Genomic DNA, 21,235 nt, shown 5'->3' with positions numbered 1-21,235 from the left:
CTCTCTCATTGTAAACCTTTTGTTCTCAGTGTCACTGCCCTCCAGTGATGTTCAGCCACATCAAGTCCCGGTGGATTACACAGAGCCGGCTGAGATATAGTATAGCTGTCATAGATCCTCCCTCTTCTCTCTGTGGTTTCTTGTGTTGCCCGAAGCTTGACAGGAGCAACCGCAAGCATTTTTGTGAGCCGTCACATTGTGAAACATATTCTGACCAGAGCCTTCAGTAATGATTTCAACCCTGTCCCTTGATGCCTCTCCAGCTCTTTGTCATTCCTATCCACTGGGATAAACATCATCCTTACCCACAGTATACTGTACATCAATGTGTCTTATTATCACATTATAATCCTGTGCTCTCATTTCTGTTTGTCTTGTGGGTTTACTGGTTATGATTCCTGCTATCTATCTATTTATCTACACACACACACACACACATACACACCACTATTCTGTTCAGACACACACCACTCCCAGACTATTTTCTCACTCATATTGCCTCTCTCTGAAAGTTCAGCCATGGATGTGAAGCGTCCAGACAAGGTAATTTCCTGCGGAAGTCGGAGAGGAGGGTGGGTGGGGGGGGGGGGGGGGGGGGGGGGGGGGGGTTAGGGGACGAGGGTAGTCGGTCTGGGCTTCGTGGGGGATGTGAGAGAGGGGTGGTAGGTGGTAGAAAGAGTTGAGATAGTCCAATGGCAAAAGGGGCAAAGTTGACGTAAACGTTGTGGAGTGGAGACCGAGAAAGGAGAAGGAAGTGAGAGTTGGGAGGGGATGGTTCAGTGGATGATCTCAGTGTGGGGCTCAGGTGTTTTGGGTGGAGGTGTAGATGTAGACAGGGAGGTGTGTGTGTGTGTCATAGCGTCTTACTCACCCTGCTGAGAGAGTCATAAGCATCAGGAGGTAATGGAGGGAAGAGAAGATGAGGAGGACAGGATAGAGATGGGTAAGGGCGACATGGGGGATGAGGACACGTCATGTCAAGAGACCTCTGTTGTTCCGAAGCGCTTAAAGCAGTCGTTTCATTTAGTTTAAGTCACTTAACTCTGCAGGAACGTGACTGCCAGCTGGACAGAGAGGAAACAAGTATGCAGAGATAAATGTTTTTTTCTAAGAAAAGAATCAAAGTGCTGAGTTTGAAGGAAAACAGAGGGATGAAGAGGCGGTATAGGGGGTGAATGGAAAGTAAGTGAGGGCCAAGAGGGGAAGATAAAGGCAGCTGCTAATTATGTCCAGAATGAAAGAAAAACAGAAGAGACGATGAGAACGCGAGAACAGAGACATTTAATTATAGGGACAGGGTCATGGGAGCATTGTGGGCTGGACGGCGGTGTGTGTGCGAATGCGTGTGTGTGTATGTGTGTGTGTGTGTGTGTGTGTGTGTGTGTTTCACCTGAGGGCTGGGTCATGGCCTGCATTGGATAATATCCACAGAGACTTTGGAAATTCACAAATTAGCCACCCTAACATCACGTCTGTCTTGCTCTCCTGTGCACTGAACACTTCCCCAATACAAAGACATTGATTTTTCTTCTTTGTTATTGTAAGCAAAGAATCAATCAATAACACAATAATCACGTTTGACACGAGGCTGCTTTAAGTATGAGTTTGGGGAGCCTCAGTGTCCACACAATGTTTTATTTGATACTTCAGTAGAGTGGAAATCAATCTGAAATCACTTTTCTTCCACACTTTTTGCAGTGTTCTTTCCACATTAATAAGACGGTACTGATAACATGGTTCCATATACTGTACTTCTATATCTAATGTATGAGCTTTGCCACTGGAATAGTAATGGCCTTGTTACTGTGGTTACCTCCAGTACTAATTTGCAGTGCAGGTGAGGTGTCAGCCATCCAATCGGGCTCAGGCACAGCTGCTGCCATGACAACCTTTTGCATGTTTGTTTGTGTGTGAGTTGTCTTTTGTGTTTGTGCGAGTCTGTAATTACTTGAGCTTTCTAATGGTAACGGTGAGAGTAGGCAGGTGTACGAATGGACAAATGTTCAGCTGCAGATTATGAAAATTAAAAGTTGTCTAAAACATTTGCTGTTTATTTCATTTTATCAGCTTAGGCGTGTGTGTGTGTGTGTGTGTGTGTGTCTGTGTGTGTGTATGTGTCTGTGTGTGTGTACAATACAAGATTTGTATTGTGCTGTCTGACTGCAGTGATGTTTTATATGTGCATAAAGGCTTAAATGCATTTGTTTGATTACTGTATGCAGGCTTTGCTTGATGCTTATGAGTTTAGACCTGTGAGACCAACACAGGTGAGTGGCAGTCGTTGATTATATGTTAGACACTGTTTGACGTAGAGCCCAACATTTTTTAAAGGGAGTAAAACATGATAATATGAGTCAGAAGTAAAAGTAATGCTGTTTTAATAATGTTAAAAGAAGTTAAGTTTAAAACAATATAAAAATGTATAATATTCTTTTAACTCTTTAGTTTTTTCTAGATATCAGCAACTAATCTTAAATTAAAGTAACTGAAATAACACAACAATGTGTTTTCCTTATAGTTTGCAAAAAGTTATACATTTCTTTCGTAGAAACAGGAAAGCTGCAGAGTAATGAAATAAACTGTTACTCAGTCACTTTCGGGGCTCCATAGCTGGTAGTTATTGGTAATGATTAATCCTGTTGTCTAAAATGATAAATGACGCATTTTGCACAATCTCCAATCTCCATTGTAGTATGTAGAATAATATTTTCAGGGCTGAATGAAAGCATTGTATATGATATATGATTAGCAATCTACCTGGGTAATATTGGAAACCTGTGTGTCTTAATTGTGTGTGTGTGTGTGTGTGTGTGTGTGTGTGTGTGTGTGTGTGTGTGTGTGTGTGTGTGTGTGGTGTGTGGGCATTAGTGTGTGAGTTCTGAGGGGAAATTCCTCTCTCAGGGCTGGGAGTTCTTCCTGTTGTAGAGCTGTGTTTGTACAGCCTGGCTTTGTCGGGATATCCTACCCTGCCCATGTCTGAGAGAGAGAGAGAGAGAGACTTTCGAGGAGAGAGAGAGATGGAAGGGAGGGATGGCAGGGGGGAGGGATATAGAGTATGGGGTCAGGCGGAGAAACTGGAGGTGTGACAGGGACAGTGGTAGGAAGTTTGGAGGATCAAGGTTGATTTTTGATTAAATAGAATTTGACATGCCCTCACAAATGTCTGCACAGTGGGTTGAATTAGCATAGTTGGTTCTAATCCAGAGCTTTACTGCTATTAGGGACAAGGCCAGACGACCAGACAGCCTACAGCCTAAAGGAAGGGATGATTTATCGTCAGGACTAATGTTTTGATGTTTGATGTCTAGTTCTTTGGAAAACCCCTGTTCTCTCTCCGGCCATGTCAGGCTCAGTCCGGCTGCAGTCCTGTTCCTCTCAGCACCAAGCTGATACACAACTGATTACTTGTCTGATGTATCTGATATTTTGTGTACAAATTCACGTTTGATTTTTTTTTTTTAACCACAAAATATGAGATAGTGATGTCTCACACAGTATTAAACTATAAACAGTTTTTGAGATACTGTGAAGAGTTTAGACAGGAAGTTTACTAGACTGTTTCCCTAGTAAATAATCAAATAAGCTAAGATTTAGCTAAACATGGACAAAAGTTCAATCCAATTTCCTCAGTCTCTTTTCTGTGAGAGAAACTCAAGTTAAATACTTTCCACTGCAGACTTTTTGGTTTGTCAAACACAGGTGTAACTAATGAAGTACTTTTAAATGCCTGCATTGCATTAATTGCTGCAACAGAGAACATCCATAATGATTTTAGTTCCACCTGTGCTTTGCCTGCTATGACAAATCGTAATGTCTCTGTGAAATGGTCTTTGAATCATAATCATTTGGGAACAATAAAGAAACAAGAGGGCTCCAATGATTCAGGTTGGTTAGATTAATTCAGAGAGAACAACATTTAACATACAAAATAGACAGCTTTTTGATGGAGAGGAAAAGAAGAACGTCTGATTTGACATGTCAGTCAAATCCAACACATGACAGAGTCCATCTTATTCTGATTAACCTGTCGGTATAGTAGGAGAAAGTTGTGTCTTATGTGTAACAATGTAATTTTCAATTTTAAGCAAAATAATTGAAATTGAATTGTTGAATTGTTATGTGTTGCAATTAATTTACACCATACAGCATTGGGAAACCTTTCCAGAAGTTGACATTAATTGACAGTCTCACTAGTCTCACTGCTCCACTTCACATCTGCCTGCCATCATTGCATTTGGAAGGCTTGTTCCAGTTTTTGTAAGCATGTCAACCTAAGTCGGAATTGATCTAATATGGCTTAAAGGACTTTTATAACTTTTATAAGCATAACATTTAGCCTGCTCTGTCAAGCTCAAAGCACATCTGTGGCAGGTTAGAAATATGAAGTAGAGATTTTTACATTTAGTTTGAGGCACTTGAATGAATAACCAGAGACACCCATTCTGAATGTTCAAAGATTTCTCGTTTGAACATGACGGCAGCAGGTGGCAAGGTATTCATTGTGAAGTTCAAGTCATCCATTTTTTCAGAAGAAGAAGAAACATTTCAGCTCTGAAATGTGAAAAAATACACATTTTTCAATATGTTTTTATCCCTGTTTTGAAAGATTGTATTTATGAGGGCCTAAATATTTGTAGGATAGTTATTCACACGCTGTGTGAGACGGAGATTGATTTAATGTTTTTATTTGAAATTTATTTGAAATTTCCATCCCTTCCTGTGGCAGGCATAGCAACTGTAACTAAGGAGTTGCAGAGCTTAGGAAACAATCAACAGAACGTGACACAATTTCCTGTTGGAACACCTTTTTTTTTTAACCTTGGTCCAAGAATCCATGTGACAACATTTTCTGATAAAAGAATTTTGATGTGAGACTCAGAATCAGAATCATCATTGTGACATCATTTGTGCTTCTGATCAGTCATCATATACACATGATGTCCATACACATTTTGTCATTTCACACTGTTGAACTGTTGGTCAAACACACAGAGACATCTGTCTGCAACAAGGATTTATTTTACCTACTGAGCTGAAGAACATGGATATCCAAGAAGATAACGGAGATTCAAAAGACCTACCCACGCAGGCCCAGGTCTGCTCTGCTCTCCCGAAAAAGCACTCGCTTTGGAAGAAAAATAAGAGTTTCTTCAGAAACAAATTCAAAAGCACAAAAATCAAAAGTGAGTCTCCGAGTAAAGAGGAGTCTGATGAGTTTTTGTCCACAAGAGACAAGGAACCCAAACTGGACTGCTCTGATATGAATGATGAGTTAAAGGATACTTTCAATGACTCAAAGAGCGAAGGCGGATTCGACAGTAAAGACCTCGACTGGAAGCAGGGGGAGTCTGATGAGGAGGCGTCGACTACAAGAGACAACGGACCCGAAAGCTCTAATATAAATGATGAGTTGAAGGACACATTCAGCTTGCAGGAACCCGACAATGACTCAAAAAGCGAAGGTGATTACATCAGAAAAGACCTCGAGAGCAAGCAGGGGGGGTCTGATGATGAGGCGTTGACTGACAGCTCTGATGCGAACGATGAGGTAAACAGTCAAGTCGTCACAAACGGATCACAAAGTGACGCTGAGAGCGAAGGCGAATCCGACAGTGAAGACAGGGACTGGAGTTGGGAGAAGTCAGATGAAGAGTTAAACAGTCAAGTTGTCTGCGATGAATCAGATTACGACTCTGAGTCCCCCAATGTTGCTCTCGACTGGGAGTGGTGGGAGTTGAATGACTTATTCGTCACCGATGGATCACAAACTAACGCTGAAAGCAAAGCCAGTTCTACCGATAACATCGACTGGAAGTGGTGGGGGCTGGATGGTGAGTTCAGGGGTTTATGCAGCTTCCTCCAAGGCGAGTCCCTCAATGACGTATACAAGAAGCAGGGGGAGTCGGATGAGAAGATGACGACTACCGGTGACACCAAACACCAGCCGGATAGCTCTAATGTGAATATGGACGAGTGGACTGCCGACCGGGCCTTCAAGTCCTGGGAGACGTCTCAAGTCTGCAGTTTATTCTGACTTCAGAGGCCAAACTATGATATTTGTGTATCATTAGACTGTATGTGATGCACCTTTAAAAATAAAGGCCAAAAAATAAGGAAATCCATATGCCTGTGTACTCTATTTAACAGGAAATCATGTTTAAATGCACTGGGTAATTAATTTGTCACACACACACACACACACACACACACACACACACACACACACCACACACACACACCTTTCCCATTATGTCATTTCCCCGCTTTCAGCACTTTTGCCATTATCTCCAAAAATGCTAAAACTCACACTGAGATGTTGTCTGGGTCAGAACAAGGTCAAAATATCATTTTATCATTGACTGTGATCTTATCAGCTTCTTCTTTGTGATGTTTACAGTTTGATTATCCCCTCCGTGATTGTTCACTTTTCCTTCGCCTGGCCTCTAATGGCCGCAAGTTTCTCTGACGTAACAGACTTTGTGATTGCAAAACAGATTGCTATGGCGTGCGTGTGTGTGTGTGTGGGTTGTGTGTGTTGTGTGTGTGTGTGTGTGTGTGTGTGTGTGTGTGTGTGTGTGTGTTTTGGAAAGGTTGTCAGGAAGGGTTTATTGTGGGTGATTCTTTTAATCTTTTCACACACATATTATGTGTCTTATCAGTCGTTGTTGTGATTTTAGTTTGGTAACCATGGTTAGTTTGACCCTTCCTGGCTGCCATACAGGACCCCTAACCTTAGCAACAGGGCTCACCATAGATACACCCTTCCTGTATCAATGACAATATCATAACTTACCTGGCCGTGTGCGTGTGGGTGAAGAGGGGAGTGTGTGAGGGGGAGGAGGTGAGTAAGAGAACAAAAGAAAGGAAAACGGCTCTGGTCTTCCCACCGGTCTTAGCCTGCCGTAATAGTTGGCATAGGGTGCCGGCAGAAAGAAGGAGAGACGCATATGGTGGATGGAAGGAAGGGTGAGGGAGGGGGGAGGGAAGAGTGAGGGCAATAGGAAAGTTGATAAGGCTAAGAGGTCTGTGAGTGGTCCAACAGTGAGGTAATGCTGTGTGTGCACTTTGTAGTAGTGGACAGTTCATCATAACCAGTCTGAGCCCAGAAATGGCTCCCACTCAAGCAGCATTCTTAAGCAGCGTCAACTTTTCAAATGACATATTGCTAATGCTAAATCGACGAGGTACCTATTAAAAGGTTAAAACTCTTCTTCCCCTGACAAAAAAATATACAAGTTATCAATTCTACCAAACAACAAACATTTAAAAATGTCTGATTGTTTTATTTAATAATTGTTTGAGGCCCCAAGAGGTCAAATCATACAATGTTTCCAAAAAATAGAAGTTAAATTACACTGTAAAGTCTGAACAATAATGAACATTTGTGCAATATAATATAGTTTTTTATTTTTACCTTTCCCAGTAATGATTTCACGACCCTTCATATTTATCTTCTGACCCAGTGGAGTAATCCCTGGACTTAAATATGTACCTGACTGTATATGAAGTAGTTAAAACTAGCTCCACCTCTAACAGCTACAGCCTTAAAACACAACTTACACATTGTCGCATCAGCATTAGCAATCTAAGGATATAACTATACATGGGACATTTTTCTGCATAACAACTTTTACTTCTGGTAAATGAGGTACTTAAACCTTTTATTATAAAAGAACTAATGTGATTGCATTCGCCTGCAGGATTTTGCAGTATAAAGATGTGAGTCATGAATACTAAGCATTACTTTTAAGCCAAAACGTAACAACTCCTATTGGTCCATCTGCGGGCTATCTTCTAAATGCCGTCTTTAATGAACTGTCTCTGCAACCCAGCACATCCCATTCGCTCCATGACTTCTCTGTGTGTGGGTGTGGGGCTTCTTCTACTTCCCCTTCTACCTTTCTTATCTTATCACCTCTCTTTCTTTTCTGTGCTCTCTCTTTTATCTCAACATCCTTTTATTTTACCTCCCTCTGACCTCTTTGTTCTCCATCCCATATCTGAAAATCTGACAAACTCCAGGAGGCCCACAAATCATTGCAAGGTTGCATTTCTCCTCTATCTTTTACCCCTTTTTCTACGCCCTACACAATTACACTTTCTACCTCTGTTCTCAGTCTGTTTCTCCTTCTATACAATCACTTGTTCTACCATCTCCTCATCTGTTGCAGTACAGATATACTGGAGGTACCTCCACTTGAAGCAAATCCCTGACTCAGTGTTTTCCGCACCACCAATTTTTGCTCCCCTAACATTTTGCACCTTCCCTGCAACCCTTCATCTTCTCTTCTCCTCCTGGCATGTCGCCTGTTTTTAGCCTCCAGCAAACGTTAGCGTTGCTGCCGACCTCCTCCCCCTAACCTCCCTCCAAATCCCCCACTCACCTCCTTCGCCCATCACCTCCTTCCTACAGTATCTATCTCCCTTCCTCCCTTCCTCAGATTCCTCTCCTCCCACTCATCCCCCCATCTGGCAGTATACGCTCTCGCAGCTAAGACGTGACTACACATCCATGTAGCCCTTTAGGAGAAACCTTAACAACAATGCACAGTGATTTGCATGACGGGCGCTGGTGTGTTTCACAGAAGGAGGATGGTTGGATGGTGAGAGAGAGTTGTAGGGAAAAGAGTTGGTCTGAATTATTCATTTCTGGTCTATAAGGTGACCGAATGCATCAGAAAAAAGAAAGGAGAAAGAAAAAAATACCTATCCTCTGTTATCTCTCCAGAGTGTGATATCTCTGTAAGCTCAAAGTCATCATTTGAAGATGTCCATCTTATGACCGAGTCCTCTGCTTGTGTACTGCAGGATATATGCTGACTTAATCTAAATCTTTTGCTATGAATTTTAATACAATATCTAGATCTAGTCACATAGAGTGTAACTGCTACAACCTGCCCTGTCTAGATAGATAGATAGATAGATAGATTGATAGATAGATAGATAGATAGATAGATAGATAGATAGATAGATGGATAGATATTCATCCCGAAGGAAATTGTAGGTCTACTCCATCCAGGATTACCTTGTGTGTAGCAGGACAGATTAAAAAGGACCACATTAAAGCATTACACCTGCTTCAAGAGGGTGTTTATTAAATTGAACAGGAGTTTTTTGAACAGTCTCCCTCACCACACTGATGTTACGGCCTCTCCCTGGGTGTGCGTGTGTGTGTGTTTGCAGGCTGCAGGTTGAGGTTTTCTTGAATCAGCACCCAGCTGCAGCCTCGGCTCGTTTTTTTAGCTCAGGTACATTTACTCAAGTACTGCACGCACGTACAGTTTTGACATTTGTACTCTATGCTTGAGCATTTCCATTTTATGCTATATCCTATTTCACATTAAGTCCACGGCTGTAGTTACTACTTATCTTTCAAATCAAGATTTTATGTGCAAAGCATGATCAGTGTGTAAGATATGACCTATTTGCACAGATTAAACTATGCAATGGTATATCACAACTTTAAATTCCTGCTCACACGTTAATGCATAGAAGTAAAGAATGGTGCAATTTTGCATAGTGAGTACCTTAACTTTATAATGGAAGATTTTTATACAGTGGGATTTGCTTCTTTCACTTATAGAAAAGATGTCAATGCTTTATTTGAATACACAAATTGCATTATGCAAAAAAGGGCAATATGAATACAGGATTCAGTTACAGAAGTTATTTTCTGATGCTTAAAATTAGAGAAAACTCTGCATGCGCCACACAGTAAGCCTACCAATTGTAACCCACTAACGGTAAGTGATGTCCTATAGGTTTCCAAATATCAGTATCACTACATCATCTTTATAATCCTCCACAATGATACCTTAGCACACTGATGTTTGCAACCAGGAAGTGGTGTACTTCATCCAAAATCAGAACAAGCATCATATATGTATCCTGCAAGTCAAAAACACAGTTCATTTCTTTAGATTAAAACTTCTTTTTATCAGCAAAACCAACATCTTTGATTTTTGTTGTTTAATGTGATTCAAAACTCACATGTTAACATATGCTGTCTTTTCTTCACAGAAGTCCTTCTCACTGGTGTTGGAGGCTCTGGACTACGACAACGACACATCAGGATCAGGTGAAGCTGCAGTGTGTGTGCATTTGAATGTGTGTTTGTGTGTCTGTATGTGTTGATGTTTTGAATGTGTATGATTCTTCTCCTTAGACATATTCTGCTTATTTTTAAGTTTTTAACAGCCATGTTAGTTGTAAAACCATCATTTCCTGCTTTATTCTGTAGCCACTGCCTCCATGTCAGACACAATCTGATACTGCCATGTATGTTTGATCAAACTAGGGCATCTCAGCTGAGCTACACAGCTTTCATCACGATTAGTTGTTATGATTGTATTTAGCTGCTGTCTTATTGATGGAGCTGTGGTCTTGCATTGCCAGATCTGTCTCCACAAAATTATGTCAGCAAATGAGTACAGCTTGCCGCAAAAAAATGACATATTTAGGCAAGTAGCTTATACTTAGCTTTAAGCAACTCTTTTCTCCATTATGATTGTTTTTGGCCCCTGTATTATTACTTACTCACTTACTTCTTTTTTTAAGCTGGTATATTAGTTTTAAGCTGGAGTGCAGTAACAGCGTTTTGGGTTTTATCTGTTTTTTGTTGTTGTTTTTTTTTGGTAATTAAGATGTCAAGAAGTCAGATTCTGGTCTTAATGTACTGTGTGTTGCCTTTGTCAGGCAGTATCCCCCCCCCCCCCCCATATCATCTTATTTAACAAGCAAAATTTCCATCGTAACAAACAATTCACAAGAGCTTGTTTACAAATATGTGGGGTTTATGGTGAAACAATGTAAAAATATCTTAGAAGGTCTTTTATCCAGACCCTTTAATTTCCTGCTTGTCTCCTTGTTGTTTCCCCTCATAATCAGGAAAAGCTCCATGACAGGGAATGTGAGCTGCATGCTATAAAAAGCAAAAACACACACACACACACACACACACACACACACACACACACACACACACACACACACACACACACAGAAAGAGACAGATGTTCCCATGTCTTCCTCATTCCTGTCATGCCACAATCCTCTCTTTCATCCCACCATCCTCTACCTCACTCTCAGCCACTCCTGTCCAAAAGACGGCTGGGATAGTAAAAAACCAGGAACCACACCAGAGACCCCTCTTCTTCTCTGTGTTCGTCTCTCCTCCCTCTCCTTCCATCTCCTTCCGTCTCCTTCCCTCTCCATCTCTCCGCCCTCTAGCTCTACTCTTACATCTGTGTTTGCATTATCTGTCGTTTCCACCTGAGCTCCTGACAGCCTTTCCATTGGGTCTAAAGCCGTTCACAAGGCGGGCAGCTTAAGCTCAGCCCAAACACGGGCGTCATGTAGCAGTCTGACTGGACTTATCAGACCCTGCTGCTAATCAGAAAGGATTACCGAGCACCTATGCACCTTCTGAAACAGTCCCGGGAACTAGTGAGAAAATATGTCCTTTGAGCGTCAACAGTATAACCTTCACTGGTTTTGTTTAACATGTAGCTGGTGTTAATGTGCAGAGCTTAACTTTTGTCTGTTAAAGGATAATTCCAGTTTATAACTTTGGTCTTATTTCTACAACTTTGGTCCTCATTTTTATTGGTTATGATAACATTTTGCTCACCAAAGCAATTGCCAGATCTGGGAAAACACAAGAAACAAAAGCAGTCAGAAAGACTGTAAACAGTTGAGCCAGATTATCTAAACCCCTTTATTTGGAGACCTAACATGTTGGTAATAATCCCTCATTGAATAGGAAAACATACACACATGCAAAGCTTCCAGAAGTGGGTCACTGTAAGTGGGTAAGTTGAACCAGGATGTTGGTCGATATATTCATTTTCTCTTCCATAAACGTTTGGCTAACCTGGGGCCCACTTTTGCAACAGCGATGTGTGAGCACTGCTTAGTTTCGCTCTTTTAAATTTGCATTTACCCTCAGTTGCCAGTTTATCAGGTACACCTATTTAAAAGTAACACAGTCTAGTACAGCCCTGAAATAAAACCTTTAGAGATGTGTTGATTATGATAATTTTGGATGATTTAGTTTGTGGTACTGGTGAACAATATTGCGTTATACTGACAGGTGTTTCTGTGATTTACCCTTATTGATATAAATTGGGTAGACAAAATAAGATAAACGATTTCAACGACCATGTAAGTGTTTATTACCGGGGTGATACTTGTGGTTTGTGGTACTTGATACTGATATTTACAACATGGACACAGGACATTCCATCATGGGTAGTGAAACATGTCAAAAGGAGCAGGAGGAAATTATTTCATGTTGCAAATCACAGCTTGCATGTGGCAAATATGGTAAAATAGGCCCCCGAGGGTTTGTTCTAAAAACTGTGATTGTCTAAATGCTTGTGATTCTTGCCCCATCTCACTTCTTTTTTTTTTTAGCAATATCACCCTGTTTCCAGATCTCAGCATTTAAAGATATCTTAGATTATCTTGAGAGTTTTCTCATGAAGTTATTTATCACCAGAACACTTTGTGTGTAACGAACTTGTTGACTTATTATTTTGTCCTTTGTCATAAAACATTTGTAGAGCTGATTTTTGCTAGCGGTCTTCTTCTTCTTCTTTGTGTTTTGTGGCTCATGCTTTATTTCTCGGCACATTTACACCAGCAACAGTCAACGAGTGGATCAGCATGAAACCACTGACACAACTGTTTACCATGCTCAACGATGCAAATGCATGCGTGTGTGAACAAGATAAAAGCATTGCTCCAAAGAGCCCTACTAGTGGTCAAAAAACTACACAGAGTGCTTTTAATTTGACTTCTGTAATAAACCAAAATTATCCTAAAACCGCAGCAGTTAACATTTTCTCTATGTTATTCCTTCAGTTCACATATTTATTGGGTCATTTTGTGTGCAGATTTGCTACTGTGTTCTCAACTGTACTGACTTATCACTTAAAACCACAAAAACTGCCACACTCGTTGGAGAGAAAGTGAAATTCAAAATCAGAAGTGTCATAATCAAGACCAGCTTGTCTATAAAACTCAAGACACATAATTAGATTCAGTGCATTTACCCAGATGAGACTCCTTTCAATGGGACATCCTTCGTTAGAATAAAAACAAAAACCAGACTGCTCTGAGATCACCCACGTAAATCTAAAATAGATGTGACAGCTGATCTATTGGCTTCCATAGGTCTACTGTATTGATTTATTGGTTCAGGTGATGTGGAATAGCAAGGCAAAGTGAGGTGTTTTTTCTCCTGCAGTGTTTTCTTAGCCACTGTCAAGGGCAGGCACTTCACAGCTAGTGGCAGGCAGTGGGTGGACAGTCACCCGAGGCCAGGGAAAGTGATTTAAGTGATCCTGCTATCCGCCAACACAATCCCTGTGTGTGTGCTGCTTAAATTCAGTTTTCCTTTCTGTAAAGTGTCATTTTAAAAACAGCTCAGGACTTCTTGTTAGGTTTTGTTATCTAATATTAGAGCTTCTCTCTCTCTCGCTCTCTCCTGTTTTCCCCATTTACAGCTTGCTTTTAATGCTCACTTGTTATTGTGCCATCACATCTCCATTATACGCCTTCCCTGCTGTGCTCCCTGATAAAGTGGTTATTTCTTCTTCTTCTCTCTTCTTCTCTATTTCTTTTCTGGCAATGAAATGGTGATGATGAAATTAGCCATTTGTCATGCCAGAGTCATAAAATAACAAAAAACCCACAAAGCACTGCAGTAGTGTACGGAGTGTTTTTGACGACAAAGGAACAGGAATGGGGGAACGGCTGAGCTAACAGGGCACTCAGCGTCCACTCTGTTCCCATTCCTCTTTTACTCTCTTAAACACACACACACACACACACACACACACACACACACACACACCCCAACACAGAACACACACCACGACAAACACATACACGGCCAATATGTGCCCCTGTTTTCATTCCTTTGTGTCAAACCACAGTGATCTCATCTCTCCATCAGGCGGTTTGCTATGTGTGTGTGCTAATAGCTGCCTCCCTTCCTTTTTGGCTCTGTTCACCTCTGTCTGTCTCTCACGCACATGCACACACACGCACAAAAACACACACATACACACACACACACACACACACACACAGTACACCCTCCCTCTGTCCATCGCTGACTTATTTCCAACAAGCCTTCCTTTTCTGCATTACTACCTTGCAATTTTTCCCTTTATCCTCACCACCAGCTCTCAGATAACCACATACATACATTGAGACACACAGTTTTACCCACGCACACACATATTCTCTGTGCTTTGTGTGTGTTAATACCCTGTCAGAGGAGATTATAACTGAATTGGGGATGACAGCGCCTCTGGGAAATCCCCTCCAGGGGTCATGAGCAGCAGGCGCTGCCCCAGCCGGGCCTCATTTGATCCTCTCTGGTGTTCAGGCTGGCCTCTCACTTTCTCTGCAGACCCCCGACTCCTTTGCTCTTGTCCTATAGTCGGCCCCTTGTCTCCATCAGATTTTTTTTGGTTTTGTTTGCTCCCCAAATCCTCAAGACAAGAAAATTTGGATTATAGTCACAATTGATCAACTGGCTATATGTAATGTGAAACGGGTTACAAACTCACAGAGAATTACCACCTGACTCAGTAGTTTCTCTCAGCTCTGCGTAGGTTTTTACTTTCTGTTCGATGCTCTGGCATAAAACTTGAGTGTTTTGGTTAAGCCTGTTTTTAGCGAAAGATTTCTCTAAAAACTCACTGTAAACGTTCCTGCTTAGCACCAAACAGCCGACAGACAGAGTTAGCCACTAACTGGTGAGCACAGTGGGCATTTTGCAGCTAAAAGGCCAGAACAGAGGAGTGAATACTGGACTTATTTCAGGTGGCCAGAAACTCCAAATGAATGTCAACGTTGCTCCACAACTACTGAAGGTGAACATGTGTCTGCTGCAGGTTTAAGCACTACTTTTCTCAAAATGTAAAATAATGGTAGATCATGTTTTAATCTAAATCTTAATATTCTGAAACGTCTGTCCTTCCTTTCTCCTTTAGGTCAGCTGATTGAGCGAGTCCTCCTCTCTTCCATGTTGAACCCTGGTGAGCAGTGGCAGACGTACCGACACCATGGACGGTCTCTTAGCCTACATTACCGGCTTCGCTTCCGCTGTGATTCAAACTACTACGGACCTTTCTGCAACAAGTTCTGCAGGGCCCGCGATGACTTCTTCGGTCACTTCAACTGTGACCCCAGCGGCTCCAAGGTCTGCATGGAGGGCTGGACGGGGCCAGAGTGTAAAGAAGGTGAGAGGAGAAAGCTAGATCTGTGGTGTGTCAGGGTGCATGACAACATACTCTATGTCCTCCTGTATAACCCCCATACACCTACAACAAGTTGTTTTTACACATCAGTTTATATCCAAATAAAAGAAACGAGACATGTTAATTGAGAGCTTTGGGTGTTGGTAGGTGGATTCTGTTTCCTTTGGACAGAACCAGGCTAGCTTTTTCCCCGTTTTCAGTCTTTGTGCTGAAATAAGTTAACCTTACGCTGGCTATGCTTCCTATTAATAAAAGTGGAGTGAGTTTGTGCAATGGGTTAAGTTTGTGCAATGGATTAAGTTTGTGCAATGGTAAGCTAATTGACTTTCATACTATGTGGAAATGAATGGAAACCAAAATCTGCTTAGAATGGTAGAAACAAATCAAAATGAGTAAAACACAAAACACTCAGTTATTATATAAAGTAAAGAATGTTTACATATAGGACCTTAAAAAACAGAAAATGATGCAAATGCTTTACAGAAATGTACAATACAAAGGTAAATTAGAGTAACGACAACCATAAAGTCATCATGTAGTAGAAGGGATTTACTGTAAAAGTGTTAATTTATGGTGGAGACCTGATAGTGAAAAGTAAACTGTTTCACAGAAAAAAAGCAGAAGCACTGCTATGCGCGCACACACACACACACACACACACACACACACACACAAACATACACACATACACACACACACACACACATGTTTGTTGATAGAAAATATTGCTACTATTTTCCTCAGGGTGACTTGAGGCCACTGGTGAGGAAAAAAAGTAGAAAATGTTTTTGCTTTCCATTTATTTTCCCCATATCCCTGCAGGGGGTTTCTCCTGTAGTGATCCTTTCCAAGTTTTCCTGAAAGGTTTTTCCATCAGGTTGTCCTTGTTGTTCTTTTGTGACTTTGGCCTCTGAAGAACTCTGAAATGTGTCAGGTAAAACAAGGCTCGGATCCAAAAAAGCAGAGTAGCGCATCTATTTAACAAAGGCTTAAAAATGAAGGTGTCCTAAGACAGGCAGACAGGCAGACAGGCCGGCAGTCAAAACCAAGACAAACCAACAACAAAAACACTAGAAAACCAGAAGACATGAAAAGGGAAAAACAACTAGGAAGAAGACATGTAGGGAATGACAGGGAGGGAAGACAATGTGTCTCTACCCAGTGTGACTTGAATACAGATGTGAGTTGCGCATGCTCAAATTTAAACGGTTTACGGCACAACGTGTCATACTGAAATTTGTGAAACCCATAAAATAATAAACCTTTCTCATTACAAACAATAACAGAAGATGGGAATCATTTCAAAACTGTTTTAGCAATTTGTAATAGTTTGATTGCTAACTCAAAACGGCATTCAACTGATAACCTTTGTTGTGTTTGATTGCTAACTTGTAGCCAGCATTGAACGCTCTTTGTTATGTTGGTCCATTTTTACTGTATTAACATTACAGAAGTGTCTCGTTAGCATCTTGTAGGCTACTTGTCGCTAAAGAGACGCATGCGTGACGCAGCAGCTCCATCAGGGGACCCCAAACTTCCCTTTCACAAGGTAACGAGGGACAGGTGACATGAGGGCTGAAGAACAGGTGGAACACATCCGGGCAGGGCAGACAACCAGGGTGCAAAAACACAAGGCAGGAACTAAATAAAACAAAATATATCAGGAAACTAAGCATGAAACATACATGGATATACAGATAACAGAACACATGAGACAGTAAACCAGGAAACAGGGAAACATTAAACAAAATTAAGCAGGATGAACTACAGCCAAAACCACAACCAGGACAACATCAACTTTTAGATCTCAACCCTATGAAAAGTGAAAATCAGCCTCATGAGTGTCCTCACTTTGCAAAACACTTTTGGCAACGTAAACACTGAAGACGATTCTCCCAAAGACAAGAATAAACACACATAATACACACATCCATTGTCAGTACTGACAGCCCGCGCAATGACATGCTGTGGGCATCAGTAAATAGGCATCCGTTTGCTTAAGTGGACAATGTGTGTGTGTGTGTGTGTGTGTGTGTGTGTGTGTTGGGGGGGGATTATTCTCTGTCTGTCTGTGACTCATCAGCTGGATGCCCATGCTGTGTGACCTCGGAGCACTGCCATCATTTTGCGATGGTAAAAGTGATTGGAGGAAACCAGAGTTGAAACCATGTAAACACTGAAGGACACTTTACGGACATCCTGCAGCCTTGCCCATCCCGCCCGTGTCTCACTAAATCTGACTTCCTCCTCAGCAGGTCGCTGATTGGACTGAAGAGAAGCAGGAAGTCTGAAAATTAGCCGGGGTCCCTCTGTTAACCCCTGCAGGTTACTGACCATGACCAAGTTCAGGGAGTGTTCGGTCTCTTCAGCTGAAAACCTCAAGTAGCTGAACTGTTGAAATCAATAGATAGATAAATAGAACAAATATTAATCAAATATTGACATTTTCTTGAGATGACAGTACCTCCATGCATCATCTACCTTACAACATCTATCTCATGATTCACAATAAAGTGTGTGTTTTGCATATCAGGTGATATCTGGGGTTATTTTGTTTGAGCATTTGCAGTGATCCAAATGTATTCAGTGTAGATTTCAGGATTTAATGACCTGTAACTCAACTGAACATTACTTTAGCTTCACAGTTGCTGATTTCTAGTCTGTAATTGTGTGTTTGTGTGTGTGTGTGTTTGTATGTATGTGTGCGTGCGTGCGTGCGTGCTTGCGTGTGTACATATGCTTTGTTCACAGCGGTGTGCAGGCAGGGGTGTCATCAAGTCCACGGCTCCTGCACGGCGCCTGCAGAATGCAAGTAAGTTCGAAGAACGCCACAAAGAAAACTTGATAATTAATTAAATAATTTCCACAGATGACACTTAAGTATCATCTACAATAGCCGAATGATATGATTTCAAAATTAGTGCCTCAATGTACAACGATACGTTGTATAGGATGCAATATGAGGCAGATACAGTCACTAGATTCATAGATGATACCCATTATTTCTGGTGTGGCTAAAATATTCACATATTCAAATATACTGTATGTATACATATTACATACATTCATATGCTATTTTTTAACCAAAACCTGGATTAGATGCCTGGAGTTTGAATTCCATGTGTCAGCATGTGACTCAAAAGAACTGTTTCAGAGCCAATACTATCAATACCATGAACATGATACAAACAAACGTCTCTTTGCTTTTCCTCCTCAGGTGTCATTATGGCTGGAAGGGCCCTCTGTGTGACCAGTGTGTGACGTTCCCTGGCTGTGTGTACGGAAGCTGCACCGAGCCCTGGCAGTGTGTATGCGACGTTAACTGGGGAGGACTACTGTGTGACAAAGGTCAGAAATGGGACCCATTACAAGTTGAATGTTTTGAAGGAAGAATGAAAGAAGGCCCAGATGTACCAACATGGGGATTTCATTTCTGTGTGTTGATCTGTTTTCCTTCTTCTCATTGATTTACAGTTTTTTACGATTGCTATGAATATTTTTTCAATACTTTTAACAACTTTCCTAAACACAGTTAGCACATCCTTGTGTAGCCTATGCATTTAACCCATTTCTTGTTGCTTTGACACAAAATGCATACACTTAACACAAATTTATAATGATTGAACTTATTTTACACAACCAAGACCAAAACAACGGATTTTTACTGACAAATTTGCAAATGCTTTCACACTGTCTGTCAGAACAGATAACATCATGTTCTAAACCTAACTTATAGGCTACAGTCCAAGTGAACAACTATTCATATTGTACATTGAAACAAATATATCCTTTGCATTTTCTACATGCACTTACAGAAACAGCTAATTGAAGTTATGCAAATAGATCTCACAGCTGATTCCCATCTAGGAAACACACTCAGGTGTTCTTTCAATTGCATGATCATATGATAGTACTCACAGTACAGTTTTTAACAATTGCTACAACAATTATTTCAATACTTTTAACAATTTTCCTAAACTCTTAATGCACCAACACACCTTCAACACATAACTGGCAAAACAGTTAATTTTATGCTGAAAATCACACATTGTGAACTAAACTAATTAACACTAATTTTCAAAATACAATAATACACTATGTCTACCATAGAACACAGAAAATAAGAAAAATGCCTTCACAAGGGAGAGGATGATGAGTACCAGGACAATTCTGTCTCTGTCTCCTTGAAAAATTGTCAGTGATCGTAAAAAAACTGTAACATCCCAAAACATACAAGAAAAATTTCCTGTGATGAAAACAATAGATCCAATAATTCTACGTGATGAAAACAGTAGAGTTGTACACCAAGGTTAGTGAAAAAACAGCTGACTGTCTGACAACTGCCAAGACTTGCAACCACATACTACTTAGTTTAATTTGTAACTTTTTAAGTTAATATCTATTTTCTGTTTTACTCCCTTGCATAACAGAATATGTAATTTCCTCTAAATTTGAATTTATTGTTAACATGTAATGGAAACAATGTTCTCCACAGCTAAACTCAATGTAAAGTAGAGAATGGTATCATCTCGTAAAGATGAAAGAGCTTTGCCCCATTGTATGTTGGTCAAGAACCCGGCCTGTCTGTGTTTGAAAGAGACAGAGAAAGAACCACTGTGTGTGCAGTATATTTGTTTGTTAGGCGTGGTTCTTCACACACCTTCCCATGCATGGCATAATGATCCTCTGTATGAGATAAGACAAAGCTCCTTCAAGGCTTCACCCTCCATGATTTAACTTTTCCCACCACACTGTAGCAAAGGTCCTCCAACATTATCCCAGAATATAAAATCCCTCCTCCCACATCTGTCCCAGTGTGGGAGCTGGGGACCGGGAGCCCACGGGACGGTGTATTGTGCAGAGGAAAGGCGATAGCCTTGGGTAAGGTGAATTTGAGCGGGGCTGGGCTCTTAGCTAGGTGGGGTCCTAACCTGTTTGTGTATTCAAAAAGGCTCTGTAAAGAGCTGTGGTGAGACAAAGAGACTGTGGGAGATCATTAGAGAAAGTTTCAATGAGCCTCAACACTGGAGACAATAGGCCCGGCCGCTACTGGCCTGCACAGTCAGCCCACTGAAACGACCTGGATGCACACTTCAGAATCAGAATCAGCTTTATTGGCCAGGTTTGCATAGACAAACAAGAATTTGATTTCAGCTAATCTTAAGTACAATACTCACTTAACATATGAAGAATGAAAAAACCCAGAAATGACAGTAAGAAATATAAAAAAGGATACTGATGGTATAACACTGCATTAGAATTTACAAGTTTACAAAAATTATACAGTAGTAACTGAAGAGAGGGAAGGAATGGTGCAATAATAATAATAATAATAATAATAATAATAATAATAATAATAATGCATTTATTTATGGAGTGCTTTCAATCAAAGTGCATTACAAAAAGAATACAATTAAATTACAAACAGTACAATAAAATATGTATTTGAGACAGTAAAAAGTAAATACAAAGACACCAAAGATAAATGAACATTTAGGACTCATACGCAGCAGTGAATGAGTAAGTCTTGAGCTTTGATTTAAAATCCTCAGTTGAACATACCAGTCTAATATCTGCTGGAAGACTGTTCCATAACGTTAGAGCACGAAGTGAAAAGGCTCGCTCATCAACCGTTTTCTTCCTAGCCTTTGGTACAGTCAGATGTCCTGATCCGGGGGAGCGCGGAAACCATGTAGGCACATAAGAATTTAAAAGATCAGACAGATATAATAGTGCAAGGCCATTCCCTATTGTGTATGTTAATAGCAAAACCTTAAAATCTGCTCTAACCTGAACAGGGAGCCAGTGCAGTGAGGCCAGCACAGGAGTTATATGTATGCATGCATATGTATTTAGATGATCCAGTCATAATATGTGTTGCAGCATTCTGGACCATCTGCAGCCCCAAGAACAGGACATTACAGTAGTCCAGCCTAGATGTAACAACGGCATGAATAAGG

The 21,235-nt window shown here is 40.9% G+C and overlaps 1 protein-coding gene across 1 annotated transcript in view; it reads left to right on the top strand.

Moving 5' to 3' along the window:
• The window catches only part of LOC116677460 (protein jagged-1b), a gene marked incomplete at its 5' end in the record, with an annotated part of 47,466 nt that overhangs the window by 14,590 nt on the left and 11,641 nt on the right, over window positions 1-21,235 (top strand). Inside the window, 4 exon segments of the mRNA XM_032507933.1 lie at window positions 10,021-10,078; window positions 15,009-15,257; window positions 18,027-18,087; window positions 18,493-18,623. Of these exon segments, the coding sequence (XP_032363824.1) occupies window positions 10,021-10,078; window positions 15,009-15,257; window positions 18,027-18,087; window positions 18,493-18,623 (499 nt within the window).

This window comes from Etheostoma spectabile, chromosome 3 (assembly GCF_008692095.1).
Source record: "Etheostoma spectabile isolate EspeVRDwgs_2016 chromosome 3, UIUC_Espe_1.0, whole genome shotgun sequence".
In the NCBI taxonomy this organism is placed as follows: Eukaryota; Metazoa; Chordata; class Actinopteri; order Perciformes; family Percidae; genus Etheostoma; species Etheostoma spectabile.
Note: the sequence above shows the minus strand (reverse complement) of the source record. Positions and strands in the feature narration are given on the sequence as shown.